At 43.5% G+C, this 27,838-nt stretch overlaps 2 protein-coding genes and 1 long non-coding RNA gene across 11 annotated transcripts in view; 2 read left to right on the top strand and 1 right to left on the bottom strand.

The window, feature by feature from the left end:
• Window positions 1-820, top strand: part of SUV39H2 (suppressor of variegation 3-9 homolog 2) — a 34,075-nt gene extending 33,255 nt beyond the window's left edge. The window contains exon 5 of the mRNA XM_038530052.1: window positions 666-820. Coding sequence (XP_038385980.1) covers window positions 666-689 — 24 coding nt within the window. The 3' untranslated portion in view covers window positions 690-820. The remainder of the gene's footprint in view (window positions 1-665) is intronic.
• DCLRE1C (DNA cross-link repair 1C) overlaps window positions 1-27,643 on the bottom strand; it is a 36,182-nt gene extending 8,539 nt beyond the window's left edge. The window contains exons 1-14 of one of the 9 annotated variants that reach the window (XM_038530040.1): window positions 27,464-27,553; window positions 23,179-23,230; window positions 21,730-21,814; window positions 20,484-20,568; window positions 16,970-17,029; window positions 14,948-15,003; window positions 14,310-14,411; window positions 13,212-13,284; window positions 12,882-13,022; window positions 9,173-9,274; window positions 7,091-7,227; window positions 6,507-6,561; window positions 2,593-2,681; window positions 1,818-1,912 (exon numbers count right to left, since the gene is read on the bottom strand). In XM_038530040.1, the coding sequence (XP_038385968.1) occupies window positions 1,818-1,912; window positions 2,593-2,681; window positions 6,507-6,561; window positions 7,091-7,227; window positions 9,173-9,274; window positions 12,882-13,022; window positions 13,212-13,284; window positions 14,310-14,411; window positions 14,948-15,003; window positions 16,970-17,029; window positions 20,484-20,568; window positions 21,730-21,767 (1,033 nt within the window). In that variant the 5' untranslated portion in view covers window positions 21,768-21,814; window positions 23,179-23,230; window positions 27,464-27,553. Of the gene's footprint in view, window positions 1-1,817; window positions 1,913-2,592; window positions 2,682-6,506; window positions 6,562-7,090; window positions 7,228-9,172; window positions 9,275-12,881; window positions 13,023-13,211; window positions 13,285-14,309; window positions 14,412-14,947; window positions 15,004-16,969; window positions 17,030-17,575; window positions 17,873-20,483; window positions 20,569-21,431; window positions 21,626-21,729; window positions 21,815-23,178; window positions 23,232-27,463 lie in introns of those variants that run through there. The other 8 variants (XM_038530037.1, XM_038530039.1, XM_038530038.1 and 5 more) reach the window with 8 other exon arrangements.
• LOC119870145 lies at window positions 1,071-5,748 on the top strand. Its single transcript, XR_005355292.1, has 2 exons — window positions 1,071-1,827; window positions 2,317-5,748. It is a non-coding gene; the product is annotated as an uncharacterized LOC119870145 (long non-coding RNA).
• Window positions 27,644-27,838: the final 195 nt, after the last annotated feature.

Below are 27,838 nucleotides of genomic sequence, written 5' to 3'. Positions count from 1 at the left end.
GGTAAAGATTTAACAGACACTTCCCCAATGAAAATACATGGATAGCCTATAACCAAAGATGCTCAACCTCACTAGATCTTAGAAAAATGCAAAATAAAACCATGAGATACCATTTCATACACATTAGGATACCTAAAAGTACAAAGTCTACCCAGACCAAATAATGACAACAAAGTAGAGCAAGAGAACTGGCGAGAATACAAAGTGGTCCAACCACTCTAAAACAATATGGCAGTTTTTTAAGGACACAGATACCATACGACCCACTCCGAGTATGAAAGCATACATTCATACAAAGATGTGTATATGAATGTTTACAGCTCTATTTGTACTAACCAAAAACTGGGAACCCAAATGTACAACAGGTGAATGGATTAGTAAATTGTGGTACATCCATGCAATAAATACTATTCATCAATAAAAAAGAATGAACTTTGATACATGCAACAATATCAGTAAGTTTCAAAATATGCTGAGTGAAACAAGCCAGACATATACTTGTATGTGATTACTTTAGAAAATGGTAACTAATCTACAGTGATAGCAGATCAGTGGCTGCCTTGGCATGGATCAGGACAGCGGGGAGCAAGAAGGGTAGTTGGGAGGAATTACAAAGTGGCACAGGGGGACTTGGAGGTAATGGATATTTTCATTATCTTAATTAGGGTGATAGCTTCTCCAGTACGTGAATATGTAAACATGCATCAACTGGACACTAGGGACACCTGGCTGGCTCAGCAGGCAGCTGCCTTCGGCTTAGTTCGTGATCCCAGGATAAGGGACCAAGTCCCACATCGGGCTCCCTGCATGGAGACTGCTGCTCCCTCTCCCTGTGTCTCTGCTTCTCTCTCTCTTTCTCTTTCTCTGTGTCTTTCATGAATAAATAAATAAAATCTTTTAAAAAAAAATAAAGTTTTTTTTTTTTTAAACTTACAACTAAGTTTGTATATATAAAGGATTAGAAGATGCAGTACATGATAGCGGTAACATCTGAAAATGCAACTGTTTTTCTAGAATCAGTCCTGGAATTTGCATCTTAATGGTTTTCTATTTGATTTTAAATGAGAGGAAATGCAGAAATGGAGAAGAGAAGGACAGGCCTGGATTAGAATCCCAACCCCATCACTCACTTCTGGCTGGACCTGGGGGGATTTACTTCACTCTCTAAACTTCATTTTTCTTGTTAGTGAAATTGGGATCCTACCCCTTGGAGGTTTGAGGTTTAACTGTAACATACGTAAAGGACCTTGCACAATACCTGCCATATACAGCAGGTGTTCAAGAAATACTATCATTATTTACTCTCTTTTGGTCATGTATTAGCTACCTGGTACAGTAACTGGCTCCCCACTATAAAGCAACTGAAATTCAGAATCCTAACCACAAAATGTGGCTGCTATAAAGGAGCAGAGCTTTGTTTGGAGTCTGAAGCTCTGATTTCTTCCTCAGAGGTTACTGCTGCTCTTTGCTGAAAAACTAAAAGAATAATGAAAAAGTGACAAAAGTTCCCATTATCAGCATTTACTAGTATCTTGAAGGAAATGGCCAAGACTAACAGCACAGCCTCTCCTTACAGGCCCTACCATTCAATAGAGGCACAGTTCTCCCAGTCGCTTGTTCTAAGCTTGTGAAGGAAATCGGACTCCTGATTCTACAGGCTGAAGAAAGGAAGGCAAAGCACTTTGAGAGAATGATGACAGGTCTGAGTGACAGTCCGTTCCAGGCCCACCTCTGCCCAATGCAGCTTTCACTGGACCAGAGTAGCCTGGAAAACAGCCTTGCTTGTGGAAACCCTGAGCCCAGGGTCATTTTCTTACCTGAGTCTAGGTGAGTTTTTCTAGTTCTCTTCAATTTTCCAAGTGGTTTATACTTTGGCTCAGTACTTTGGGAAGATCGGCATAAAGGCTTTAAGCTGAAACGAATATGATAATTATATTTTTCCTGTGGGGAAAGCTACTGGAATATAATCATCATTTACAGAGATTATAAAAACTTAGCCATGGGAAAAATCATAAATAACTACTTTTAAAAACTGAAAAGCCATGTCTAATAATTAAAAAACCACTTCACTGTAATAAAGTGGTAAACAGAATACAACCTGTTATACAGCTATCTAGTCGTAGGATGGAGGAAGGCAAAACTCCTGTATTTGCTCTTGCACTGCAGAAAAGCAGGTCCTATTCTACAAGACTATTAAGTAAGACAGTGACACCTTCTGGCTTTCAGAGAATACATCTAGCTGGCTGCTTACTGGTCCCTGTTTAATGAGGCTTCCTGATCTCTTCGAAGAATCTCACGAATCTTATCTCTCTACAGGCTGAAAGCTAAGGCACGGTGATGATAAAATACAAAAGGGCACAGAAAAAGACTTGAGGAGGGCCTCACTGCCAAATGGTTCCTTGGGCCAGATTCCCAGCAGCCTTTAGGATTATACATAACATATCGTGTTATGTATAAAGCCATCGTGTTCCCAGCAAGAAACGTATTTATAGCCATTCCATCCTACACCCTTGCCTCCAATTCTTAGGCCCAAAACTAGTCTCTGCATCCATCTGTTCAACAATAGAAGTTTCACAAGTAGCAACTACTCACATTTCTACAACCTTATCCAAAGTTGTGCCTATTGGAATGACATTTGGATACACATTCACAGGACAGATGTAGTTCAAGAAATCTTTAATCTAGAAGGAAAATAAAATAGGTCAATTATCTCTATGCTGAAAAATCTGGGTGTCAGAGAAGCAACAAATGAGGCCAGGAGAAAGAGCAGCAGGAATTTCTTGTGTGGTCCTCAATGCTAGCTGCACATGGGGACCACCTGGGGGCCTCCCAGGAAAAATGAATCAACATTCAGGCCCACCCCCAAAATCCTTTTGTTACTGAGTTACAGTGGGGCCTGGAAATCTGAATATTTAAGTGTTCTTCAGGTGATTCTGTTCCACAGTAAGGACTAGGAATCATGGATTCATGGACTTCTTCCAGGATGCTTGATTTGTTCTAACAGTTTATTCTAACCTAGAGGAAAACTGAAGGCAAAAATTTCATGAATACCTTGATTTTCTGCAAAGTTCTGAATGCTATAAAAGAGGAACTCTGTCAATATTCCTCAAAACATCTCTACAATCCAGACAAGTTTCAGTTTTGTCACTTGTTAGATCTTGGTGAACATGTGATCTTGGTCAGGTTACCTGGAGTCTGCATTCGATTCTTCAGCTAAAAGTCTTAATGAGATAATGCATGTGAAGAGTTTGGCCTGGCATATGTTTAACATTCAGTGAAATTATCCATCACACACATGATAATGACAACACACAAAGGTTTTTATTCCCTTCTGCAAGTGGGGAAACTGAGATCTGAGTAATTATTAGAACCCAACTTTACCAAATCAAAAAAAGTAGGAACCCAGGAATTATCAATAACTCCATATTAAAATAAAGTGGCTACCTTATTTAAAACAGGAGAAAAAGCAAGACGACCCATTCATTCTTCAGGTATTTTCCATAAACTCTTTTTTTTTTTACTTTCAGAGCAGAAACTATTACTTACCTGGCCACAACCTATATGATTTGCATAATTTGTTCTGAGGCTTTTCAAGGGAAGAGGGATAAAGAAAGTAAGGTTTACCTATACCAGAAATCATTCACTTTTACTTAGAAATGAAGTGGCCACAGGAGGCAAGAGACACCCACTAGAGAGGCACCCTCTGTCCCTTGTACAAGCTGATGTCCTTGCATCAGATGTCTGCCTTAAGACCATTCACGAAGACCGTCTATTCTTATCCTCGTTATGTTCATTGAAGTCACTGGGCACGGTGAGTCGGCAAACACTGAACCAGGGCTCCTACCAGGAAGACCAGGTTCCTGTGAACCTCTGGTCACTGTTTCTGTCAGCCTACCAACGCATCACCTTGTTTTCTTTTTTTTTTTTTTTTTTTTTTATCACCTTGTTTTCTATGCGCTTCTGACACCTATTCCACGTGCACTGTTGACTCATTACCACTGAATTCACGGCCAACAGCACCATAACTCCTGCCTGAACAAAGCTTATCAAACACATGTATTTCTTCCATGAGGGCACAGCCCAGCCTCTGTGCTTAGGAACATGCACAGCTCCCCAGCACTGCACCTGGGGGCCGTTTTAAACAGTGAAACCCCCAACAAAAAGCACAGAAATGTGTAAATGCAGCACTGACCTGCCTGCAAAAGGACACCTGTTTACCCTGGAGCTCAGTGGCGAGGGCAGAGCACCACCCTGTTCAGCCTCAGCCGGGAATATGCGTGTCTGCTGACTCCCTGGGCCTGACTGCAAACAACCTTGCAGCGCTGCAACTATTAATTTGGGGGGTCATAAATTTTGATGAGCAAGCAGACTTTTGTAAATAAGGAATCCATGAGTAAGGAGGATCAGCTGTAGTCAGAAAAACTGACAGGAAATGATACTTAAGCCTCCTATTTATGGGAGGCACCTGGGTGGCTCAGTTGGTTGAGCGGCTCACTTGGTTTCAGCTCAGGTCATGGTCTCAGGGTCATGAAGTTGAGCTCTACACTCGAGATTCTCTCTGCCTCTCCCTCCCATTCGAGTATATGCTCTAAAATAATTTTTGAAAAATCTACTACTTATGTTTTTAAATATATTTCAACGTGATCTATACTTAGGATAGGCCTATTAGAGTTTTCAGGAAAGCCTGTCTCCTCACCACCCTGAGAGATGACCAAGTGGAGCTCATGGTGACTCTCCATGTGTGCGATCAATAGTGCTAATCCAGAGGGAGTGTGGGGGATGATGGCAGGGCAGGGGGGTCATCTGTTTCATCTCTCTGCTCAAGCACCAAAAAGACCTCCTAAGGGGTAACTGCATAAAATCCCAGGAAGGCTTATGCTTTCCAACCCGGCTGCTAACTACACTGAAGGAGGGAAACAGGCCAGATGTAGTCCTAAGTGAAAAAGTAAGGCCAAACCCATTCCCTCATTAGATGCCTTCCCAGGTGGCTGAGACAGAAAGAATCCCCAGCCCTAAGGGATCAAAGGAAGGGGCCTTGATCCTGAGCCAGATACCAAACAGAAGACAAATCCCCAGGAGGGGGCTTTGACAACAATCTGAGATTTCAGGATAAAATGAGGAAAACACATTAGCTCAATTATGCCATCACAATGAATCCCTTCCAAGCTGCTCTCAGATAACCGATTTGTACCTGAAAGTTAAGGTCAGTTATTTAATAGTATTTAAATACTATTTAAATAGTATTTAAATACACTGTGGTATTTCGATAATATGATGAAGAGTCATTTACAACACTACGGCTGACTTGCGCTCTGAAGAATCCAATTGTTCGAATCATTAACACGCCCACGGCTCACGGCTCACTGCTGCAGTGCCGCATCCGTGTATCCCAAATACAAAAATGATAGTTACCCGGGAAATCAATGTTTAAGTGCAGAAATGGTCAAACTAAAAGTGTCATACAAAGTCTGATTTTATGCACCTTTTTCTCCTAATATGTACATGAGATTACTAAAACTCAGCACTTATGAGATGCTGGCATTTACTCTGGAAATGCATGAGGAGTTTGCAAATAAAGTACACATACCAAGTTCCCACTCTAGCAGGTCAATTTCCTACATGAAAAGGATCCTGACAATGCAAAACTGATAACTACTGAGCTCTACATCTGAAGCTAATAACGAAGCTAATAATGTTTTATCTATATGTTGACTAATTAAAAAAAAAAAAGAAAAGTAAAAAGAATCCTAACAAAACTATTTAATAAGCCTTAAACTGAGTAATCCCAATATGCTACATCCTTCTTAAGGAAAAAGGTCTTGGGCAGCCTGGATGGCTCAGTGGTTTGGCGCCACCTTCAGCCCAGGGCGTGTTCCTGGAGACCCGGGATCGAGTCCCACGTCGGGCTCCCTGCATGGAGCCTGCTTCTCCCTCTGCCTGTGTCTCTGCCTCTCTCCCTCTCTCTGTCATGAATGAATAAATAAAAATATTTTTAAAAAAGAAAAAAGAAAAGAAACAAGGTCTTTACCTCAGTAGCCTTTGTTCTTCCCCACTGCTGAATATTCAGGACTATTTTTTAAATAGTTTTTCAGCACAATCAAATTTTGGAAGGGGGCAAAAATCTGGATGGCACCTTCGGGCCGCCCATAGGAGATTTATCTGTAGTACTCCTTCATGTAAGTTACAAGCAGCTAATGACAGCTGGACAGAACAACCAAAGTGGGGAAGTTAAAATATATGCAGGAAGTAAGATGGGAAGAAAACCTTAATCATCCACATTTTTCAATGTTTAGGCTGAAAGTAGGTGATAATAGCCAATTTCCTCTGTACTCAGCAAACATGGCTCATCTACTGATATGTTTTCCCTAAACTTCTTTAGGAAAAGCCAAAACAAATCTTAAGCAGTAAGAAGAGAGATGCCTCTGGTAGTCAGAGGCACTACTGTCAACCACGATGGCTGCCGAAGCAGGTGGCAACAGGGGTCTGGGTCCGTGGGATCCTCTTACCTCACTGTAGGAAGAATGAAAAGAAAAACAAGCTCTGTATGAACTCTCTCCAGTCCTAAAGGGAAATGAAAACACAAAAATTAAAAGTTCTTTTGACAAAACCAAGCTAAGTTCTACATTTCCTGCCTTCTCATTTAGTCTACTCCAATATGCAATCACCCTACAATCAAAGGTTTCTCCTTGGACAAGAGGGAACTCTTTCCAGAAATATAAGTATTTGTAGACATTCTGAATACCCAATATTAAAGAAGTGTTGCCAAAATGGGATGATCGCTATGGTTCTCCTCTGCTCCACTGAGGGCTTCTATCCCCTGCAGCGTCACCCCCCCACTCCCTGACAAGCAGGATGCCCTCAGTCTCCAGCCACCCAACCAGAGTAGCCCTCAGCAAATACTGGCTAAAGACACTGGCCATCAGACAGGTTGGGAAGCAGAACCTTTTTAAATAGTGTTTAAATTTCAGAAGTTATTCTCCATAATTATAGTGCATCCTCCTCCCTGGGTTAGGCTCAATTGCATTTAAACTAAATCAGAGAAGTTACCTCAAAAGCAAGGTTTCTCTCAAAAGAGAGGTTGCTTTCTTACCTCACAATTACATTTGTTTTTCTGGTTCTTTCTCCAAACCACATAGTGGATGGCTTAATGCTGATTGTGTGGAGCGGGATTCTGTTTTTGGAAATAGCTCCACAAGGTAACTTATTCCAGTGAAAATATTCCTCTGCCTAAAAAAGATTGCGAAGAAGGAAAAGCAGTTCAACATTTTCAACAAATCTGTCTGTAGGCAAGGTCTCAAAAACAAATGTTTCTAAGTTTACAGACATGACAAAAAAGTAGATGTAAGGAGACAATCAGATAATCCCAAATTTAGGAACATTCTGCAAAACGACTGGCCTGGACTCTGAAAATATCAGTGTCCTGAAAGAAAAGCCAAAAGCTGGAGACCTGATCTCCATCGAGAGATAGAAGAGGGCACAGGGGCCGCAACACACACCTGATCGTAGCTCGGGGCGCCCTGCTCCCCCGCGCCACATGCTAAAAAGGACACCACTACACAACAGGGAAGCATGGATACGGGCTACACGTCCAACTTTTTCAAAATACAGTTCGAGGGAAAAGTAACAAAAATGCTTTTAAAGGGCTAAAAAGCAATGAAACTGTTTTCCCAAGGACATCACGTTTGGAGAGGGGTCCTGCAAAACCATTAGCGCTCCATCCAAATCCGATGTCTCGGGAGGCCTCTGGAGCCTGATGAGGCGGAGGGGTATGCCAGGGCTCTGCGAGCTGTACCCCTGAGGCCGGGGGACCAAGACCAAGCAGTTAGAGGAGGGTTTCGAGGCAGGCAGCCTTGTGGGAAGTGACAGAAGTGACAGTTACAAATTCAGCTACTTGTGGGACGTAAGAAAACTCAGAGCAGAGACAAATCTGCCAATTAAGAGATTTACTGGGCTTGTGAGGACAAAGGCTACAAGTCAGGGACTGGGGGCTCAGCCGGTTGAGTGTTTTGCCTTTGGCTCCGGGAATGATCCTGGGGTCCTAGGATCAAGTCCCTGAATCGGGTGCCCTGGTCAGCAGGGAGTCTGCTTCTCCCTCTGCCTGCTGCTCCTCCTGCTTGTGCTCTCTCACTCTCTCTCAAAGACATTTTTTTTTTTAAATAGAAAGAAAAGGGACAAAACAGTTGCTATTCTGTATCTATCGGACTTTGCTCCATCCGTGAATTCAGTGAGTAGGTGTGTGTCTCTGTGCATGAAAACAAAAAGATGAAATAAATTCGTATTTGAGTTTTAATATGCAGCTTACCAATCATCAAAATAATTTCTCACCTTGTAGTTACCCTAGAGTGGTCTCAAGTAGAATAGGCCAGGCTGTAGATAAGAATTCTTTTTTTTTTTTAAACTATGCTTTACTTTAGGGCTGAGCAAGTTTACTTTAGGTTTTTGGCAATGGAGCCAATATTATTACCACAGTGAGTATCTAAATATATAAATGCAGCATTTACTAAAATGAAAATTACTCAGCAATTGAATGCTCAGATATTTTAAAATTTAGAGGGATATGATGATCATGCAATCCCACTTCTGAAGATCATGATTATGGCTATATAAATTGAAAGGGAAAAAAATGTTAAGGGCAAATGCAAAATTTAATACCTGACATTTAATAACAGGACATTTAATAAGTGATGAGAGTTCTATGGTGGCATTCGAAAATGAATTACAAATGAGGGGCAAAGACACTAAAAATGGTCATTTGAAACTGGCCCAGCAATCCGTAACACCATTTCTAAGTCCGAAGCAAGGTTATACCTAAGTATTTATCTCAAATAAGTAGAAGAAAAATAGTTTATAAATGTTTTAAGTTAGAAGCTCTAACATATTACTATTTCCATTATAAATACATTACTCATTACCTAATTCATTACAAATAAACATGTATCAAATGTGTATGGATTTATTTCATTAAACAACCAAGAGGGTCTGTGTCTGTTGACTACCATGCAGTTTATGGAACATAGTAACGTCTAGCTGCATGGCCTGGGGTATCTCAGCCTATCTTCACATTTGTAAACTGAGGGGCCTAGAAAATGGGATTTCACAGCTTCTTTCTGGACCAACAATTCTGTTTTCCCATTCATCACGCCAACAGTGAGAAAAACAATGGACTCCGTACCTTTGGATGACGACAGGCATGGATCTGAGTGTTACGGTCTGTTGTGAGATGATGGAGAATGTCCGGCATGTTTCTAAACATGTCTAGTTTGTCCACGTGAATCTGAGTAAAATAGCACATATAAGCGTATTATTTGAATTGTATTTCCTATAAAGAAATTGTTCAAGGGTAATTATGCAGGGCAAATCATCCAGTTAGTGAACTCTTTCTTCTTTCTTAAAACTTAAGTTTTTGGCAGCGGCACCTGGGATCAAGCCCCGTGTTGGGCTCCCTGCTTAGCAGCGAGTCTGCTTGTCCCTCTCCAAATAAATAACACCTTTAAAACAAAATACACCCCTAGTTTTTGGCTATTTCCGTCCACACCAGTAATCTGCTGGCAGTCAACAGCGAAGGACAAAGATCATATCCCCACCGGTCAGCATTAGTGCCTATCGGTGGTAATAAAACATGCTGGGGATTCGGCTGGTGGCTTTCACTGAACCATGCTAATACCGCTGGCCTCGAACGACTGTGGTGCCCCAATGCCCCATAGTCAAAAAAAAAAAAAAAATCCCCATCACTTTCTACTCCCCCAAAACTTAACTACTCTAGTAGCCTACTGTTGACCAGAAGCCTTGCCAATAACATAAACAGCCAATTAACACAGATTTCGTAGATGGATCACATACTGTATTACAATAAAGTAAGCTAACAAAATGTTATTCAGAAAATCATAAGGAAGAGAAAATGCACTGAGTACTGCACTGTACTTTTATGGGTTGAAGTACAGCTTACGCAGTGTTACATTAGTTTCAGGGGGAGGCACAGCGATTGAAGGAGGAGAAGGACACTAGAACTCTCTGTCATGCTGTGCTCACCGCCAGTGCAGCCACCATACGTTACCACATAGGATATGATAGCACATCTGTCAAAGAAGATCCACGTATACGTGGACCCATGCAGTTCAAACCCGCACTGTTGGAGGGTCAATTCTGCTGTCCTTCATCAAGAGTCATTCAATGCCTATTTACTGTGCACCTACTACCTGCCAAGTCTTATTCTAAATACTGTTCACTAAATACTGTGAACACACAGACACACAAACACCCAACAATCACTGACTTGGGAAGACACATCTCCAACGTGCCGCGTAAGTAAGGGCAGTTTTAGAGGGAACACCACTGGAGCAGGAAGCAGAGGCCCAGATCCCCCCTTAACACACATCCCTTTGCAGGAGTAAAAGGAGGAGGAAGGCAGATGGAGGGGGAAAAAAACCAAACAACCTTAGCCACCTGTGGAATTTTAAGGTGAATACATTTTAAATTGTTAAGCCAATGTGTCAGTTTTTTAAAAAATATTTTATTTATTTATTCATGAGAGAGACACAGAGAGAGGCAGAGACACTGACAGAGAGAGAAGCAGGCTCCATGCAGGGAGCCCGACGTGGGACTCGATCCCAGGACTCCAGGATCACGCCCTGGGCCGAAGGCAGGCGCTAAACTGCTGAGCCACCCCGGCGTCACAATGTGTCAGTTTTAAAGGATTCTCTTCTTTAAATGACGTGTACCTAAGCGGGTGGTAGGACTATGAAGTGGCACAGTAAGAACTAGTCTCAAAAAAAAAAAAAAAAAAAAAGAACTAGTCTCATTTTGAAATCTGACTGACAATAGATTGGAATACAGTCAAACGCTGTGGTAATTAATACCAGACACGCGTGAAAAGGATCCAAGTGTCATTGCTTACTTAGCCTGCGGCCTATTCCACTCACTCCCTGTTTACTAACGACTAACAAGAAGCAGCAACAAATTTGCTTTTCTGGACTCTGTACAGAGATGAAAAGGGGTGAGTTCTGAAGTGTACAGAGATACAGAAACTTTTGTCCTCAACAAAAATAAAGAAGCCTGAAAAAGTTGCCACAGACCATCTCTGAGGTTCCTTAGTCAAACACCTCCCTGTGGTCCCTTTTGAAATTCCTGATCTGAAACTGTTTCTAACCCCTGCAGAGGGATTAAGGGGCAGAAGAGAGGGCTCCCTCCAGAGGTCACCAGGCCACCCCCAAGGTCACCGGGCCACCCCCAAGGCTGCTCTCCCCTATCCGCAGGCTCCTCAGCCCATGGTTTCTTCCTTCAGAGCCTGCAAGAGCAGGAGCTTCAACCCTTTCCGGACTTCACACACGCAAAAATTTACAACCCAAATTTGGCACCTGCTAAGTGGCTGTCACCTTCCTATTTCACTAAGAGAGGCCAGGAGGGAAAAAACAATGGAGAACAGAGATCAGCGTGTGTGTATGTATGCGTGCGTGCACACAACCTATCCTCACTGCGATTTTAACTAATTTTTTTAAGATTGATTGATTCATTCATTCATTCATGATAGACATAGGGAGAGAGAGAGAGAGGCAGAGACACAGGCAGAGGGAGAAGCAGGCCCCATGCCGGGAGCCTGACGCAGGACTCGATCCCAGGACTCCAGGATCACACCCTGGGCCAAAGGCAGGCGCTAAACCACTGAGCCACCCAGGGATCCCCTGATTTTAATTTAAAAGGCCATTTTAACACCCAAATTACAGGAACAACAATCTCAGAATGAAAGCAAACCCTCAAAACGGAGAATTTACAACTTTATACCAATATATTTTGACAGAAGGAAAGAAGGACCAAAGGAGTCACAACTTACGAAGGAAAGGAGGGAGGAATTTATAAAATGTCCAATGCAGAAAAACTAGATCTTTTTTATTTTACTGAACGACACTGTGTATGACTGAATTTTTGGCACAAATCTGTTGGCTGGAGGGCAGGGAGGGGTGGGGGGGCGGAGATCTATGTTACAAGGCACAAAATGGAATGGAACTTGAATGTCCAACTAGCTCCAGCACTTTGTTTTATTCAGGGTCATTTCTCTCAGGGACAAGCAGAAGCCACATGCTCGCAGCCACACTCACGCCCCAGGCTCCGCGGTCAGCCTGAGAGCCCAGCACCAAAGCACATGGAAGGGAAGGTGCAACAGAACACCCTCCCAGCCTGATCGGGGGCAGATGGATCCATCCAAAGGGTTCGGTGCTCGAGGACAGTGGTTTTCACACACCTTGACCAGGACCCACAGTAAGAAATGGGTTTCCCAGGGCACCACTGCACACACGCGTACATGCATGTGTCTGATTCCCTAAGTAAACTGTCACAAAATGACAATTACTCTGACTGTAAGCAATACACTCAGATGGCTACGTTTATTTCACCACCCACAGTTTTGAAAAAAATATTTGCTCTACAGGACATTTCACCAAAGGGCTCTTCCCAGCCACCGGGGCTGCAGTGGGCTCTTCCTGTGAGGACACGAATAAACAGAGATGACCTCTCACTCCACAGGGCTGCCAACCTGCGCCACACATGCCTTTGTTTTGGTTTAAGATTTTATTTGACAGAAAAAGAGAGAGAGAGCACCTGCATGCACACACACAAGCAGGGGGAGCAGCGGAGGGAGAAGCAAAGGGAGAAGCAGGCTCCCCACTGACCAGGGAGCCTGACCTGGGGCTCGATCCCAGGACCGGGAGATCATGACCTGAGCAGAAGGCAGAGGTTTGTTTGACTGAGCCACCCGGGCCCCCAACACGCTGTCTTTGATAGGCTGCTTCCCTCTGCTACTGCGGCTGGTTGTTGAGGGGTTGGGAGGGGGAGGAAAGGAGAACCTGGAAGGATGGAAGGAGCAACAGAAAAGAAAGCCATCACCGTACCTGGACTCCAAACTCTTCACTAAGGTTGGTGAATAGATACTCATACCCGTAAGCTGCTTTGCAGTTCAGCCACACGACATGGTAGGGACTGCGAGTGATCCAGCTTCGAACCAGCTCCGATATTCCCCTCAGACACTCCTCCTGGTCAAGAGGTTTAAAAGGCATTTAATGCTTTTAAGAACATCACTCACCCCTTCTACTCCCAACAGTCACAGGTATTAATGCCAATTAATAATGGGACGATTATGATCTGACCTGTTATTCTAGAAACCCCCCACTAGAAATACAGCCACACCCCAGTTACTACCCTGCCTCTCTGGGGAGACTTACTCGACTAGGAATTTGATAAAATTTCGGATCACAGAAAGTAGTATCTAAGTACACACTTTGGATGTCTTTCACTCTGGAAAAAAAACAACACAAGAACAACAACAATTAGGGTTTAAAAAAAAAACAATTAGTGTTAACCACCTACCATGAAATAAAATAAATGTGAAATTTAAATTCTCAGTGATTTTATTTTTTTTTTTAAAGATTTTATTTACTTATTCATGAGAGACAGAGAGAGAGAGAGGCACAGACACAGGCAGAGAGAGAAGCAGGCTCCATGCAGGGAGCCCAATGTGGGACTCGATCCCAGGACCCCGGGATCACACCCTGGGCCGAAGGCAGGCGCTAAACTGCTAAGCCAACTAGGAATCCCCTTAAGAATTTTTTTTTTATGATTTTATTTATTTATTCACAAGAGACAGAGAGAGAGAGAAGCAGAGACACAGGCAGAGGGAGAAGCAGGCTCCATGTAGGGAGCCCGACTTGGGACTCAATCCCCCCGGGCCGAAGGCAGGCTCTAAACTGCTGAGCCACCCAGGGATCCCCAAATTCTCAGTGATTTTAGAAGGTGCTCCATTCCATTTGGAATTTTTTTGTGAAATCAACTTTGTTAGGAAATGATTTCCACACAATAAAATACAAAGATTTTGTAAATGCAGCTCGGTGAATTTTGACAATTCACGTAACTACTGCCCCAATCAATTTACAGAAAGAATGTTACCATCACCCCATTGCAAGGAGAAAAATTTGTTTTACTATCACAAATAGTATAATAAACTTCATTTTCTAACTGAAACATAGGCTTGTACTTGGGGGGAAGGGAGCAGTAAAACTTCTTAGATGATTCAGCCCTCCAGTCAAGAATTACATGAAGTCTGGGGGTACCTGGGTGGCTCAGTCAGTTAAGCAGCTGACTTGATTTCAGCTCAGATCATGATCTCAGGGTCTAGAGATGGAGCCCGCGTCAGGCTCCGTGCTGCCTGTGGAGTCGGCTTGGGATTCTCTCTCCCTCTGTCCCTAACCCTCCCCCTGCTTCTGCAAGCTCTCAAAAAAACAAAACAAAACAAAACAAAACAAAAACCAGACAAAGTCTAATACCTGCCCCCGGAGTGCAGAAGCTCCATTCTAGCAGCTTCTCCCTTTGCCATTCTGAAGTCTCCTGTGTACAAGACTGTTCCGTTATTGCCCTGAAATAAAAACCTGAGAAGGAAATTTGTCTTGGTGACTTTTAAGTCTCATACAACATCCTAACGAAGCAAATATACACTAAATCCACAGCAAATGTTTCCTGGCGAACAGAGCCACCTACGATATAGTATTAATGGGATTTTAATATAAGCTCTAAACTATACCAGCCACTCAGCTGCCACCTTTCCTGGGGGGAATAACACAATAGAATATACTTCCGCATTTGCAACAGACATCCCCTGAAATGTGTTGGCTCTCCCAACTATGTGAGATCACTCCTACTCATGGAGAGAAAAATCCATGGGATGGGAAAATGCAAAGCCAACAGAGAAATGGTCCATGGAACACTTCTGTTAAAAGACAGCCACACAGGTCAAACTTGATTTCACCTCAATCCCCCAAGTTCAATTTTAAAACAAAGATTAAAGAAATTGCCACCTACATATTAGAGAAGTAATCTCCGTACACGTTATTATTTTCTAGACCCTGAAGATTTATTTCTACAAATACATGTATAATAAAATAGCAAAATAGATGGGCTCCCTTACATAACTGATCCTGGACAGTGACCAGCTGGTAAGAGAGTCACAACAATATCTTCCTTCTAAAAAGAAAATAAAGAAAAAATAACAATGATATAAATTATCGTTAGGACCTTGCCTAAAAAAGCGCTCCTTGGTAGAATAGATTCAAGTACTTCTCAAGAATACGGTACGCCTTTTCTCATTTCCTCATGCAACATATCCTGGAAACAAGTAGAATCCTTGCCCACAAAACGATGGTTAAGCATAGTGACTAGTATAACCCAGCAATTCCGCTCTTAGATACACGCGAGAGAAATGAAAACTTACATCCATTCATGCATGAAAACCGGTGCACGAATGTTCACAGCAGCAGCATTCACACTAGCTAATGAGTAGAAAGACCCTGAATGTCGATCAGCTGATGAGCAATTTCACAAAATGTGGTACATCCATACAATGGAATATTATTTGGGCCACAAAAAAGAGACAAAATACTGACATATCACAACATGGATAAATCTTGAAACCATGATGCAAAATAAAAGTAGTAAGTCACAAAAGACCACATACTGTTCGATTCCATTTATTTTTTTTTTCAATTCCATTTATATGAAATGTCCAGAATAGGTGAATCCTATAGACTTAGAGTAGTGGTTGCCATGGGCTGAGGGAAGGAGAGACAGGGAATTACTGCTAATGGGTACAGGGTTTCTTTTTTCGGTGATGAACATACTTGAAAAATGACTGTAATGATGAATACACAACTCTGTGAATATACTAAAAGCCACTAACTGTACATTTCAAATGGGGTGAGCCGTATGATATATGAATTATAAGTCAATAAAGCTATTATTAAACTAAAAAAAAAATAAAAATAAAAAGCCTGACATAGCCTGGCCCCAAGTCACCATTCTGTCCTGGGCAGAGCTAATAGGCAGAGCTCTGGACACCCTGGCTCGCTCCCTGATAGTGGCAATTCCTTCTGAAGTCTAACATCATTCGTTCCAACAGCCCCTTTAGAGCAAGGTCCCAGGGTAAGTGCTGGCGACACAACACACAAAGCCACAGCACATGAGAACAAAGGACCAGAGTGGAACAGCAAGACTCTGGTCAATGGGAGCTGCCTGCTGTCTGGTGCCCAGATTTGACAAAGCCTGTCACCAACATAAGTGGCAAGGCAGTGAGGTGATCAGAGGAGTCTAGTGTTAGCTAACTGAGTCCAGGACAGCATTGAGCAACCTTCAGGCCACCCCTTTTACCTCCTTTTTAACCCACCCTCAACTGGCCCTGCAGTCCTCACTTGGATAACAAATCGAAGAGGACTGCTTCACACGCCTAATCGTCCCCAGAGAGGAAATGTGAAAATTCAGCCCCCGCCTGGTCACAGAGAGTGGACACCCATCAGAGTTCAACATGTCAACAGAGCAGGTTATAACCAGGCCATGGAATTAATCTTACCTAGATTTACCATAAAATAGGAAAATACTTCCTGGCCCTAGGAAGAATTTGAGTTAAAACAATAAATAAAAGGCAGGTCCGTAATCCTGCGTATTATTAAAAAAATATATTCACAACACAAAAGTATCTGCTTCTAAATTTAAGGACAAAAAATATATTGGATCCATTTGGACACTTAAGTGGATTTTCTTAAGAAATGATTCAGGAAAAAAAGAAAATCACAAATACATAAATTTGCTACAAAAGCACTAAACACCGTATTATATCCTGAATATTATAATAAGCTTAATAAATTTGACAATGACATCAGAGTAATAACAACTGGAGTTCTCAACATTAGAAGGTAATACAAAAAGGATCAATTCAAGACAGGAGTTATGTCCAAACTTTTGCATGTAGAAAAGAAATGGAACACAAATATTTTTCCCCTACAAACTCACCCAATTACTATAATTTTTTTATGGTAAAATGCACATTTAAAATCACAGAGAAAAAAAAAAGAAAAAAGAAAAAAAAATAAAATCACAGAGAAAGTCAATCATCTTATTAAATAATACTTTCTTAAAATTAAATTTAACATTTACTTACCTCCCCTGACGCTTCATCGACTAAAGGTATCTGGGTAGGAGTTTCAATTTCAATGGATATCTATTAAAATAAGAGATCATATGTATACCATACTGAGTGTTTCTACAGTTTTTCATAGATTTATAGGTCTTTGCCATCTCAAACACACAAAAAAAGGACTAAGATGTAGTTATAAAACTCTCTGCGTAACAATTTCTGATTCACGGTACAAAACGTTTCCAGTCTGAAAACATGATAGAGCTAAAGTAGTACCTTTCTTGAGGGGCCGTGGCAACGTGGGTTAAATGCCTTCTAAACCTACATATCCTTTGACACGGCCATTCTGTTTCAACTTTTCCCCTTAACCTCCCCATCCCCATCTTCCCACTGCCCTCTCCCTCTGAACCTGAGTCTCTGTAACACACGTGGCTCTGTGTTCTCCAAGCTTAGGTTCTGTGTTGCAGAAAACAGCCTGGATCAGTGCAAGAGGTGGTGGCCTAATCTGCAGATAAATAAATGCGATCTCACGACTGTGAGATTCAGTGAGCTACTACCTTAATCAGGATGTTCACACGGCCATATGTGAAACCGTCAATATCAAATCTGCCAGAAGAATGAGCAACTTACCTCTTTACTATATCCCACAAAAGCACACCTAGTGTGGGGAGTATTTGTCCTTGGAACATCTGGCAAAATGCACCTATAAAACCATCTGGACCTGGGACTTTACTGAAGAAGAGATCTTTGCACATTGTTTTCATTTCCTCAATGTTTACTTATTCAAGGTTTCCACTTTTCTTGCCTCAGTCTGGTATTTTCCTACTTATCCAGAGATTTATCCACTTTGCCTAAATTATCAAATATACTATCATTCATTTTCTTTTTTTTTTTTACTATCATTCATTTTCAAAAAAATGTACTGCTGCTATTAATAGTTCTTTTCCTTTTTATAATTCTGTATTTTTATATGCATCTTCTTTTTTAAACCTTGGCAGAAAAAAAAAAAAAAAACCTTGGCAGAAATCTAGTTCTACTCCTCTAAAGATGAGCTTTGACTTTTGTCAACCTTCCCTTTTATTTTCTGCGGTAGCTATTGGTCTCTGCATCGCTAACTTGTCCTTTTACCTTTATTATCTCCTTCTTTCACATTTGTTGCTCCTTCTCCTTCTTATTGAGTCAAAGACTCATTCCATGTAATTCTAGTCTTTGTTTCCTAAGAGACGTACTTAATGCTGGCAACTTCCCTTCAAGTGCTAATTTAGCCATGTTACACACATTTTGACATGGTGTGTCCTCACTGTCCGTCAGTCCTAAGTATTACATGGTTTTCTTTATAATTTCCTCTTTGACCTAATGGTCGCTTATTAGATGCACTCAGTTCCAATAGGTGTGGGATGATCTGAGCTCTCCTTTTATTTGTGACTTCCAGCATCACTGCACTGCAGAGGACAGATCACTAGGATTTCCTGCTTCTTCTGCGACACAGTATGTGGTCAATTGTTGTAAATGTTCTGTGTATACCAAAGATCTGGTTTTCTCTTTGGGTGCCTCAGACTGCCATGAGTTCGCCTTTATTAGTCATGCCCTTCAAGTCTCTGTGCTTACTTCCTGCCTCCTTCCTCTTTCAGCTTCTGAGCAGTGTGGGAAGTCCTCCAGCTACTCCTGTCAAGCAGCCTAGTCTCCCTGAGACTGTGAGGGGGCCTTGGACTGCACCACTCCTCGAGCTGGAACTGTCCTACAGGTCCCTTCGGCATACACCTCCAGGTTGAAGCTAGCCGCTAGAAACATCTGTGTGAGATGCGGAAGGCCAAAGTGAACCAGCAGCCATTTCTTAATGCTCTGAAGAGCTCCAGAAACTCCACCAGTTCATGGATGTGGATCTGCTGGCTCAGCTCACAGACACACAGGGCAGGACTGCAGCAATCCCACCTGTGGCTGCATATCCTCCTTCGGCTTCTTGAAGGCCTGGGCAAGGAGCACAGAACCTACCAAGGCTGGAAGGAGTGAGAGACAGACAGGGGCTCCAGTCTGTCCTTGTAGACTCCAGCCCAGCTCTTCTCTGCTCTTCATTTCTCAGCTCCACTTCCCGACTGCAGGCTGGGCTGATCCACAGCCAATGTCAGGCGTAACACTGGGCCGAGGTTCCAGCCTTGGCGTGTACGGTCACTGTGCGGAGTGGGGATGGATCCTACCAAGTTACTGTCAGAGGTCGAGGCTGAACATGGCACACGTACACTGACAGGCTATGAAAACCCCGTATTTCTCATGCTGTGGGACTTTACAGAGACAGGAGAGCAGTGCTCCAGCTGGGAGGAAGTGGCTCTCATGGCCAGAAGACAGTAGGAGCAAGTAGCCCTGGGTTTTTATTGTGGTTAGGGGGTATGTCTGGGCTTGAGGTTTGAACTTCATGTCAGTGCCAAGGGAGGGGTAGGCTTTTTATTATTAGCCCGCCCAAATGTGGGGTACTAGTGGAAAGAGGATGTGAGAGCTGAAAGCTGTCAGTAGACAAACATCAGACTCTGACACTTGTTCAGACTTCTCTGGCAGCTCCCACAATTACTTAAAGTTTAATCTGTATAGTGAACCCTAACTGTATTTCCCCCACAGCCGTCCTCTCTCTCTGATCAAGCACCGGGTATCAGTTACTGTTTTATCCAGTTTGAGGCCATGTCAATTGGACGTTAAAATTCTTATCTTCCCCATCCACTGTTCCTTCTGACAGTAAATAACATCCTCTTTGAAACAAAGATCTCTTTTTGCCTTCGATTCTATTTTGTATGATACAAAAATTGCCACTCTGGCATTTCTGGCTTCTAACTGTTTAGTACATCTTTTCCCTTTTTGGATTATTCTTTCCATTTCAACCTGCATTTCTCCTTCTGTTTTATCTAAGCCTCTTGTAGACTAAGACTGATGGAGCTTTCTTTTCTTCTTTTTTTTTTAACCTAAACTGAAAAAATTACAGTTTGAGCAAAAGTTAAATTAAAGCCATTTTATAGTAATTACTGCTATAACAGAACCTTTCCTGGCATCTTTACATTTTCCATACACCATTCTTTTGTTTCTCCCCTTTGCTATCTACTTTCCATTGGACAATTTTGAATCTGTCAGATTCAAAGTTGTCCACTCTATTTTTATTCTGGTTATTATCCCTTTATCATAACCCATAAGATGTGTTCATTCTTCCCAGGCTACATTGTGACCTAAATAAAAGGATTTATCAACGGTGTTAAATATTTTACACTATAAAGCATTAAAATGCAACTTAGCAAGAGTGAATGAGATTAAACCAGCAAAACTAAGACCTGAGATCAAACTGTTAAGGAACAAGAAAAACAAATCGGCAACAATAAAATGTCTGCCTCCTCTAAACTGATGAATTCTAAAGACTAAACATCAATATTGTAATTAATGTGGATAAATGTAGTGTAGGAGGAACTGGGCTTTGAATAATTCGAAAGCTTTGTTTAATCGACCTCGAAAAATATTTCCCCTTGAGAAGAAGAGTTAGTGTCATTCAAAAAATAAAACTTACGATTCGTTTCTCCCAAAATCTGTACCTCGGGCTGGTTAACAACAACTCTTTAGTAACAGGTGAACAGTATAAGCGAACCTTCAAGCTGAAAGGAAGAAATTTAGAAAAACTATGTCAGTACAATCCACAGGGAGCCATCTGGGTGACCAGAAAATACGTTTCATCATTTATCAGTTATCTCAAGTCATCCAGACACTCAGCTGGCCCAAAAAGTGTTAGAGCAGTTCCCAACATGCCACCACCTGTGACTATCTAGGTCCCATCAAGACCGCAAAGAGGGGGGGGGTGCCTGGCCAGCTCAGTCAGTGGAGTGTGCAACTCTGGATCTCGGGGTTGTAAGTTCAAGCCCCACATTTAGTGGGGAGATTACTTTAAAATCTTAAAAAAAAAAAAAAAAAAAAGACTGCAAAGGGACAATGGGGAAGAAACAGATGAGAGAAACTACTGGGCCCTCTGACCTCCTCAAAAGAGTGTCCCCCATCACTCTTAGTTTTTATACATAAATGTTTGCACATGATTAGGTACGAAGCTGCCTCTCCAGAACAGAAAGGGGCGGGGAACAGAAGACTTCTGTGTTTTACTTCATCTACACCTATTCTATTTTTTAGTGAGCAAAAATTTATTTCATGATAAACTTTAAAAATTCAAAAGCAAAGCTCAGAGGTTAAGAATATAGTCTGTGGTGGACCATATCTTCCAAAGATGGCCACACTCATATATATCCTGACCATACATGCTCTGTTTACAAAATGGATATGGAAATCCCTCGGGGTTTGTTTTAACCTCCCCTTCAGCCTGTCTTTGTAACTGCCTCCACCAACAGAATGTGATGAAGGAAGGTCACAGGACTTTGGAGGCCAGGTCTCCTGGCAACATGGCTATCTGCTAGCTCTCCCTTGGGACGTACACTTTATAAACCCTGAGTCTCCATTTAAAAAGTTCAGCTACCTTGAAATCACCATGCTGAAGAGTTTTCCAGCAACAGAGATGCTCGAAAGCCCCAACTGCCTGATTCTTCTCAGCCTCAGTGTCAAACACTGAGTGAATGAGCCTCCAGATAATGGCAGCCCCAGCATGCCATGGGGCCCGGCAGAAACCAGCCACTCCCACTGCGCCCTGTCAGAGTTCCTGACCCACAGAAACTGAGAAAGAGAACATAAGATTAGTTGATTTAAGTCACTAAGTTTTGGCGTAATTTGTTACGCAGCAACAGATAACTAATACCCAGCTCGAAAATCAGACAGACCTGGTTGAAATCCTGGTCCTGCCACTTACTGGCTGCATGACCTTGGGCAACTAATTTAATCTCTCTGGTTCCTCAGTTTCCTCATCTGCAAAATAGAAATAATAATGGTATCTTTTCAAAAAATTATCAAGAGGCTCTGATGAGGATGTTGGCTCCAAGAAGACAGGGATTTTCATCTGTGTTGTTACTATTATATCCTCAACATCCAAGACAGTGCCTGACTCATCACAGGCACTCAGAAAAACTGCAGAACTGATAAATACATAGTGCCTGGCATATATATAGAAGTACTCGATTAACCACAGCTAGCATTACCAGGATACACGGACTACTGATACCACTTTGCAGAGAACACTGACATCCATTGGTTCAGAAGTTAAAAAGTCAACCCCCACCTGTGAACTCTCTCTCTCTCTCTCAAATAAATAAAATCTTTAAAAAGAAAAAAAAAGTTGGGGCGCCTAGGTGGCACAGTCGGTTAAGCATCTGTCTTCAGCTCAAGTCATGATCACAGGGTCCTGGGATGGAGCCCCATATCAGACTCCCTGCTCAGTGGGGAGCCTGCTTCTCCCTCTCCCTCTGCCCCTCCCCCTGCTCATTCTCTTTTTCTCTCTCAAATAAATAAAATCTTAAAAAAAAGAAAAGAAAGGGAAGGGAAGGGAAGGGAAGGGAAGGGAAGGGAAGGGAAGGGAAAGGAAGGGAAGGAGTCAGCAGGGTCCTATTCAACATATATCTTGAGAATTTGGAATTGACACTGAGGCAAAGGACGGCTGTAGGAAAAGAATACTGTAGTTTAGGGATCCCTGGGTGGCGCAGTGGTTTAGCGCCTGCCTTTGGCCCAGGGCGCGATCCTGGAGACCTGGGATCGAATCCCACGTCAGGCTCCAGGTGCATGGAGCCTGCTTCTCCCTCTGCCTATGTCTCTGCCTCTCTCTCTCTCTCTGTGTGACTATCATAAATAAATAAAAATTAAAAAAAAAAAAGAATACTGTAGTTTAGCTTTAAGATCCAAAAACATGATTTTCTTCACAACAGAACCACACATACACTTGAAAATGAACACACTATTGCTACACCCAACAGCATGAGGAATCCCACAATTATAATGTTAAGTGAAAGAGAAGTAGAATCATACTGAATAGACTGTATGATTCTACGTACACAAAGTTCACAAATAGCCAAAGCTAAACCACAACAACAACAAGTTAAAGTACAGGTTGCCTCTGGGAGACGAGGACTGACTGTGGGGAGGGACGGGGCTCTGCTCTGGGACACTGGTCCTATTCTATTTATTGATTTGCGTGGAAGCTCTATAGATGTGCTCACCTATAAAAGCTCATCCAACTGTACCCTTATACATTGTATGTACTTTCCTGCGTAGAAGTTATACCCCAATAGAAATGTTTACTTAAAAACACACCCACACAAATAAGTAGCAAAATAAATTACCTGCATTCCAGCCTTCTTTTCAAGGCAGGAGCTCTTAATCCTTTCATGTGATCTAAAAACAAAAGAATAAAAATTCATAAGCACTTTTTTTTTTTTTGAGAGGATTCGTTAGGCCAAGCAAACAATTGTCTGTTCTTTTACGAGAAAACAGATGAGAGGTTCATTTTTTTTAAAGATTTATTTATTTTAGGGACACCTGGGTGGCTCAGTGGTTGGGAGCCTGACTTTGGCCCATGGCGTGGTCCTAAAGTCCCAGGATCAAGTCCCACATCCAGCTCCCTGCATGGAGCCTGCTTCTCCCTCTGCCTGTGTCTCTGCCTCTCTGTGTCTCTCATGAATAAATAAATAAAATCTTTTTTAAAAATTCATTTATTTTAGAGAGAAGGAGAGTGTGTGCACACATGTGCAAGGGTGGTGAGGAGGAGAGAAGCAGACTCCCCACTGAGCAGGGAGCCCAACACAGGGCTCGATCCCATGACCCTGAGATCAAAATCTGAGCTGAAACCAAGAGTCGGACACTGAACCAACTGAGCACCCCAGGTGCCCCAAGAGGTTCTCTTTTATAAGAGAACAGATTCTTATGGACTATTGGCTCTTTCTTCTGCAGGTGACGATGCATCTGAAAACAGGTCAGGAACCACTGAAAGCTGGCCATCTCTGGCCATCATTTAAAAGGACAATGATCAAAAAATAAAATAATAAAATAAAGAAAAGAAAAGAAATAAAATGAAATAAAATAAATAAAATAAAATAAAATAAAATAAAATAAAATAAAATAAAATAAAATAAAATAAAATAAAATAGAAGGACAATGATCCCCTCCATCTTAGGAGAGTCTAAATCACTCTGAGGAGCCACAGAAGAATGAGTGACTAGACCCTCATTTCAGAACTACTTCCAGCACTTTCCTTTATGTTCTTCTTTCATTTCTATCCAACCCTCTGTCATGCCCCGCTCCATGTGACCCATTCAGTTCCAGTCACTTAAGTCAGTCCATCTGGAGACTCGAGCTAGCTTCCACAGACTCTAAGAATTTGTTCAGGCCTAGGCCAGCATGAGAAGGTATGATATTTCCATCCACACAGGCCCACTTCACAGCCCTCTAAATGAACAGGTACAGAGATGGCCTTTAAAAACACAGTAAATTCTAATACATTCTGAATCTCCAGCATGGGAAGGACTAGACAGCAATGGCCACACCTCCTCAGTTGAGTTGAATTAAACCAATCCTAATTATTCTAATTACCACCACCACCACCACACACGTGCATGTGTGCGCGCGCGTGCACACACACACACACACAGACACACAGGGACACACACAGCCTCAACTTCCCTCTGGTGATCCTTAACTCCAGAGAAAACAAGGCACACCCCCCACCACAGACCTTGACCAGACCTGCACCTGTCCCCTCAGAGGGTCAATCTCCTCAGACCACCCCTGGTCCAGGCTTTCAGGGCCCATGGGGGGCATCCCAGGGCAGGACTTTCCAAAGAATTTGTGCCATGGCAAAAAGAGGCTCAATCAGGACTTGGCCTCAAGTCCCAAACTAAATCAGCAGATAGCACTCTGTAGCTGCTGTAATCAAGATGGCCCAGGACCACCCCAGCCCCCTCCCCTGACTGCCAGCCAAGAGAACTTGGGCCAATTTACCTGGTGCTGCGAGGACTGTACACAGCATCTCCTTTATAGGGGCTTTTTCCTTTTCCTAGACCAGATTAAGTCACTGTAAATTGTCCTCTAAGGGGGTCTTCTCCACCCCTGGGCTGCTACCTCAAGCCATAGGTCCCCTCTTGTCTCCCAGGCCTTGCTGTGATGCTTAGCAAAGCCTGCCCTGAGCATAGCACTGGGTTCCAGATGGTTCCTAAACAGGACTGAGTGGGCCATGGGATGAGATGTTCTATCTCATTTATGTAATTTTTTTTTCTACCAAAAGAGTCCACAGATTTTGTCAGATATTCTGTATTAGTCTGTTCAGCCTGACGTAACAAAATATCGTAGACAGAGCGGCTTAAACCACAGAAATTTCTCACAGTTCTGGAAGCTAACTTCCAAGATCAAGGTGCCAGGGTTGGCTTCTGGTGGGACTCCTCCTGGCCTGCGGACAGCCACTTACTGCATGCTCACACAGTCCTTCTTCAGGTTGTGTGTGTGGAGAGGAATCTCTATTCCTCTTTTTACAAGGCCACCAATTCTAACAAATTAGGACCTTGCCCTTATAAGCTCGTGTAATTACTTCCTAAGAGCCCCATCACCAAAAAGAGTCACATAGGGAGTTTAGAGCTTCAGTGTGATTGGGGGTGGGGGGTCACAATTCAGCCCACAGCACATCCAAAGAAATCTGTTTCTCAAAAGGGTTAAACACTCCCAGTAAGCAATGTGGGAAATTTCTGAAAGCAGTCGAGTTCTTGCCTTGATAAGTTTACATCTTCCTTGAGTGAACACACATGTAATGAAAGAAGAGGAAGAGTTACAAATTGCTCAATGATAGGGAGTCAGTTTCTTGCTTAAGCATAAATTCATGATCATGATTTCAGATTCCTGCAGGCGGATTCTTTCTCCAAACTCCCTACTCCTAAACACGAAGGGCAAGCCCCTAAGCCACACTTCAGTGATGGCTAGCACATTTCGAGTTGAGGCTCAAGACAAAAGGTCAAACAAAGGTATCCTTGCCCAGCTGGAGACTCGACTCACAATGAAAAACAAAACAAAAACAAAAACCACATTCTGAAGAATAAAACGGACTCTCAAAGAGGCTCACGGTGCTAGTTAGCACATCGAGAGGAAGTACAGACTTTGTTCATTAATGAGAGAGAATTTGTAGCTCAGAGCAAAAAAGCAGAGGCACTTCCTAAAAGCAGTAACTTCAGCATCCTAGAGGTTAAACACGGACAAGAGTTGCAACATGAGGCTCCTCTGGCTCTGGAGATGGGCTAGAATTTTTTTTTTTAAGATTTTATTTATCTATTTATTCATGAGAGAGACAGAGAGAGGCAGGGACACAGGCAGAGGGAGAAGCAGGCTCCACGCAGGTGCTAAACCGCTGAGCCACCAGGGATCCCCAATGTTTTTTGTTTTAAAGATTTTATTCACGAGACACACACACACACAGAGAGAGAGAGAGAGAGAGAGAGAGAGAGAGGTGGAGACGCAGGCAGAGGGAGAAGCAGGCCTGGGTCCCCAGGATCATACCCTGGGCTGAAGGTGGCGCTAAACCGCTGAGCCACCCGGGCTGCCCAAACTATAATGTCCTAAGAGACCCTCCAGCCCTTATCATCAGGGGGAGCCACTCAGGCTTAAGCCCTAACTGTGTGCAGCTGCTAAATCTTAGTCTTCTGGTTGCCCTGCCTTAAACAAAACTTTTACACTGGATGTGGGCAGAACATCAACAAGGAGGGGGAGCTTGCGCTTCATAGAACTTTCAGAGAGGATGCTTGAATTGGTGTCCATGCACTTGCTTGATAATAAATATTGGGGGGGGGGTAGGTAAGGGCATAATTGCATCTGAAACTTGTCTTTTTCTTCTTTTTTTTTATTTTTTTAAATTTTTATTTATTTATGATATTCACAGAGAGAGAGAGAGAGGCAGAGACACAGGCAGAGGGAGGAGCAGGCTCCATGCACCGGGAGCCCGACGTGGGATTCGATCCCCGGTCTCCAGGATCGCGTCCTGGGCCAAAGGCAGGCGCCAAACCGCTGCGCCACCCAGGGATCCCCTTTTTCTTCTTTTTTTAAATTTTTATTTATTTATTCATGAGACAGAGAGAGAGAGAGAGACAGAGACGGAGACAGAGAGGCAGAGACACAAGCAGAGGGAGAAGCAGGCTCCACGCAGGGAGCCGGACGCGGGACTCGATCCCGGGACCCTGGGGTCACGCCCTGGGCCGACCGCGGCGCTAAACCACTGAGCCACCTGGGCTGCCCTCTTCTCCTGTTTTAAAGGCATTTTATTTTTTCATGAGAGGCACTGAGAGAGGGGCAGAGACGTAGGCAGGGGGAGAAGCAGGCGCCCAGGACCCCGGGATCACGGCCTGAGCCAAAGGCAGACGCCCAACCACTGGGCCACCCAGGTGCCCCCGAAACAGGGAAGCGAAGACGTGGAGGCGGAGCGCTCCCCGCTGCCCCCCGACGCTGCGCTGCTAGGAGAGCGACCAGAAGAACCTAAGTGTTCAGTCCTGCGCCGTCGCGCAGACGAAGAGGCTGCAGAGCCAGGCCGGGACACGCGCACCTGCTAGTGTGGGCCCCGGCCCCCCCGCCCCCCGCAGCTTCCCCGCGGCCACTCACCCTTGTGGCAGTGGGACAGGAAGTAGGCGCGGGCCTTCAGGTTCTCCCTGTCGAAGCGGTCTATGGAGATGGCCGGGTACTCGGCCATCTGCCCCTTGAAGGAACTCATAGCGCCGGCCGACCGCCGCGGCCCGCTCCCCACCCGCCTGCGGAAGCTCGGGTCTGCCCCGCGCCGCGCCGCGCCGCCACTTCCGGGAACCTGCCGCCGCCGCGCCATTGGCCGACCGGGCGCAGCCACGTCCAATCAGAAGAGCCGTGCGGCGGAGGGGCGGGGCCGAGGGCGGGGCCGAGGGCGGGGCCGAGGGGCGGGCGGGCGACTCCGCGGCTGGAGACCCGCGTGGCTCGGCGGTGCGAGCGGCGGGCTGCGGGGCCTCT

The sequence above is a fragment of the Canis lupus genome, chromosome 2 (genome assembly GCF_011100685.1).
Source record: "Canis lupus familiaris isolate Mischka breed German Shepherd chromosome 2, alternate assembly UU_Cfam_GSD_1.0, whole genome shotgun sequence".
In the NCBI taxonomy this organism is placed as follows: Eukaryota; Metazoa; Chordata; class Mammalia; order Carnivora; family Canidae; genus Canis; species Canis lupus.
This window is presented reverse-complemented; position numbering and strand designations above follow the sequence as displayed.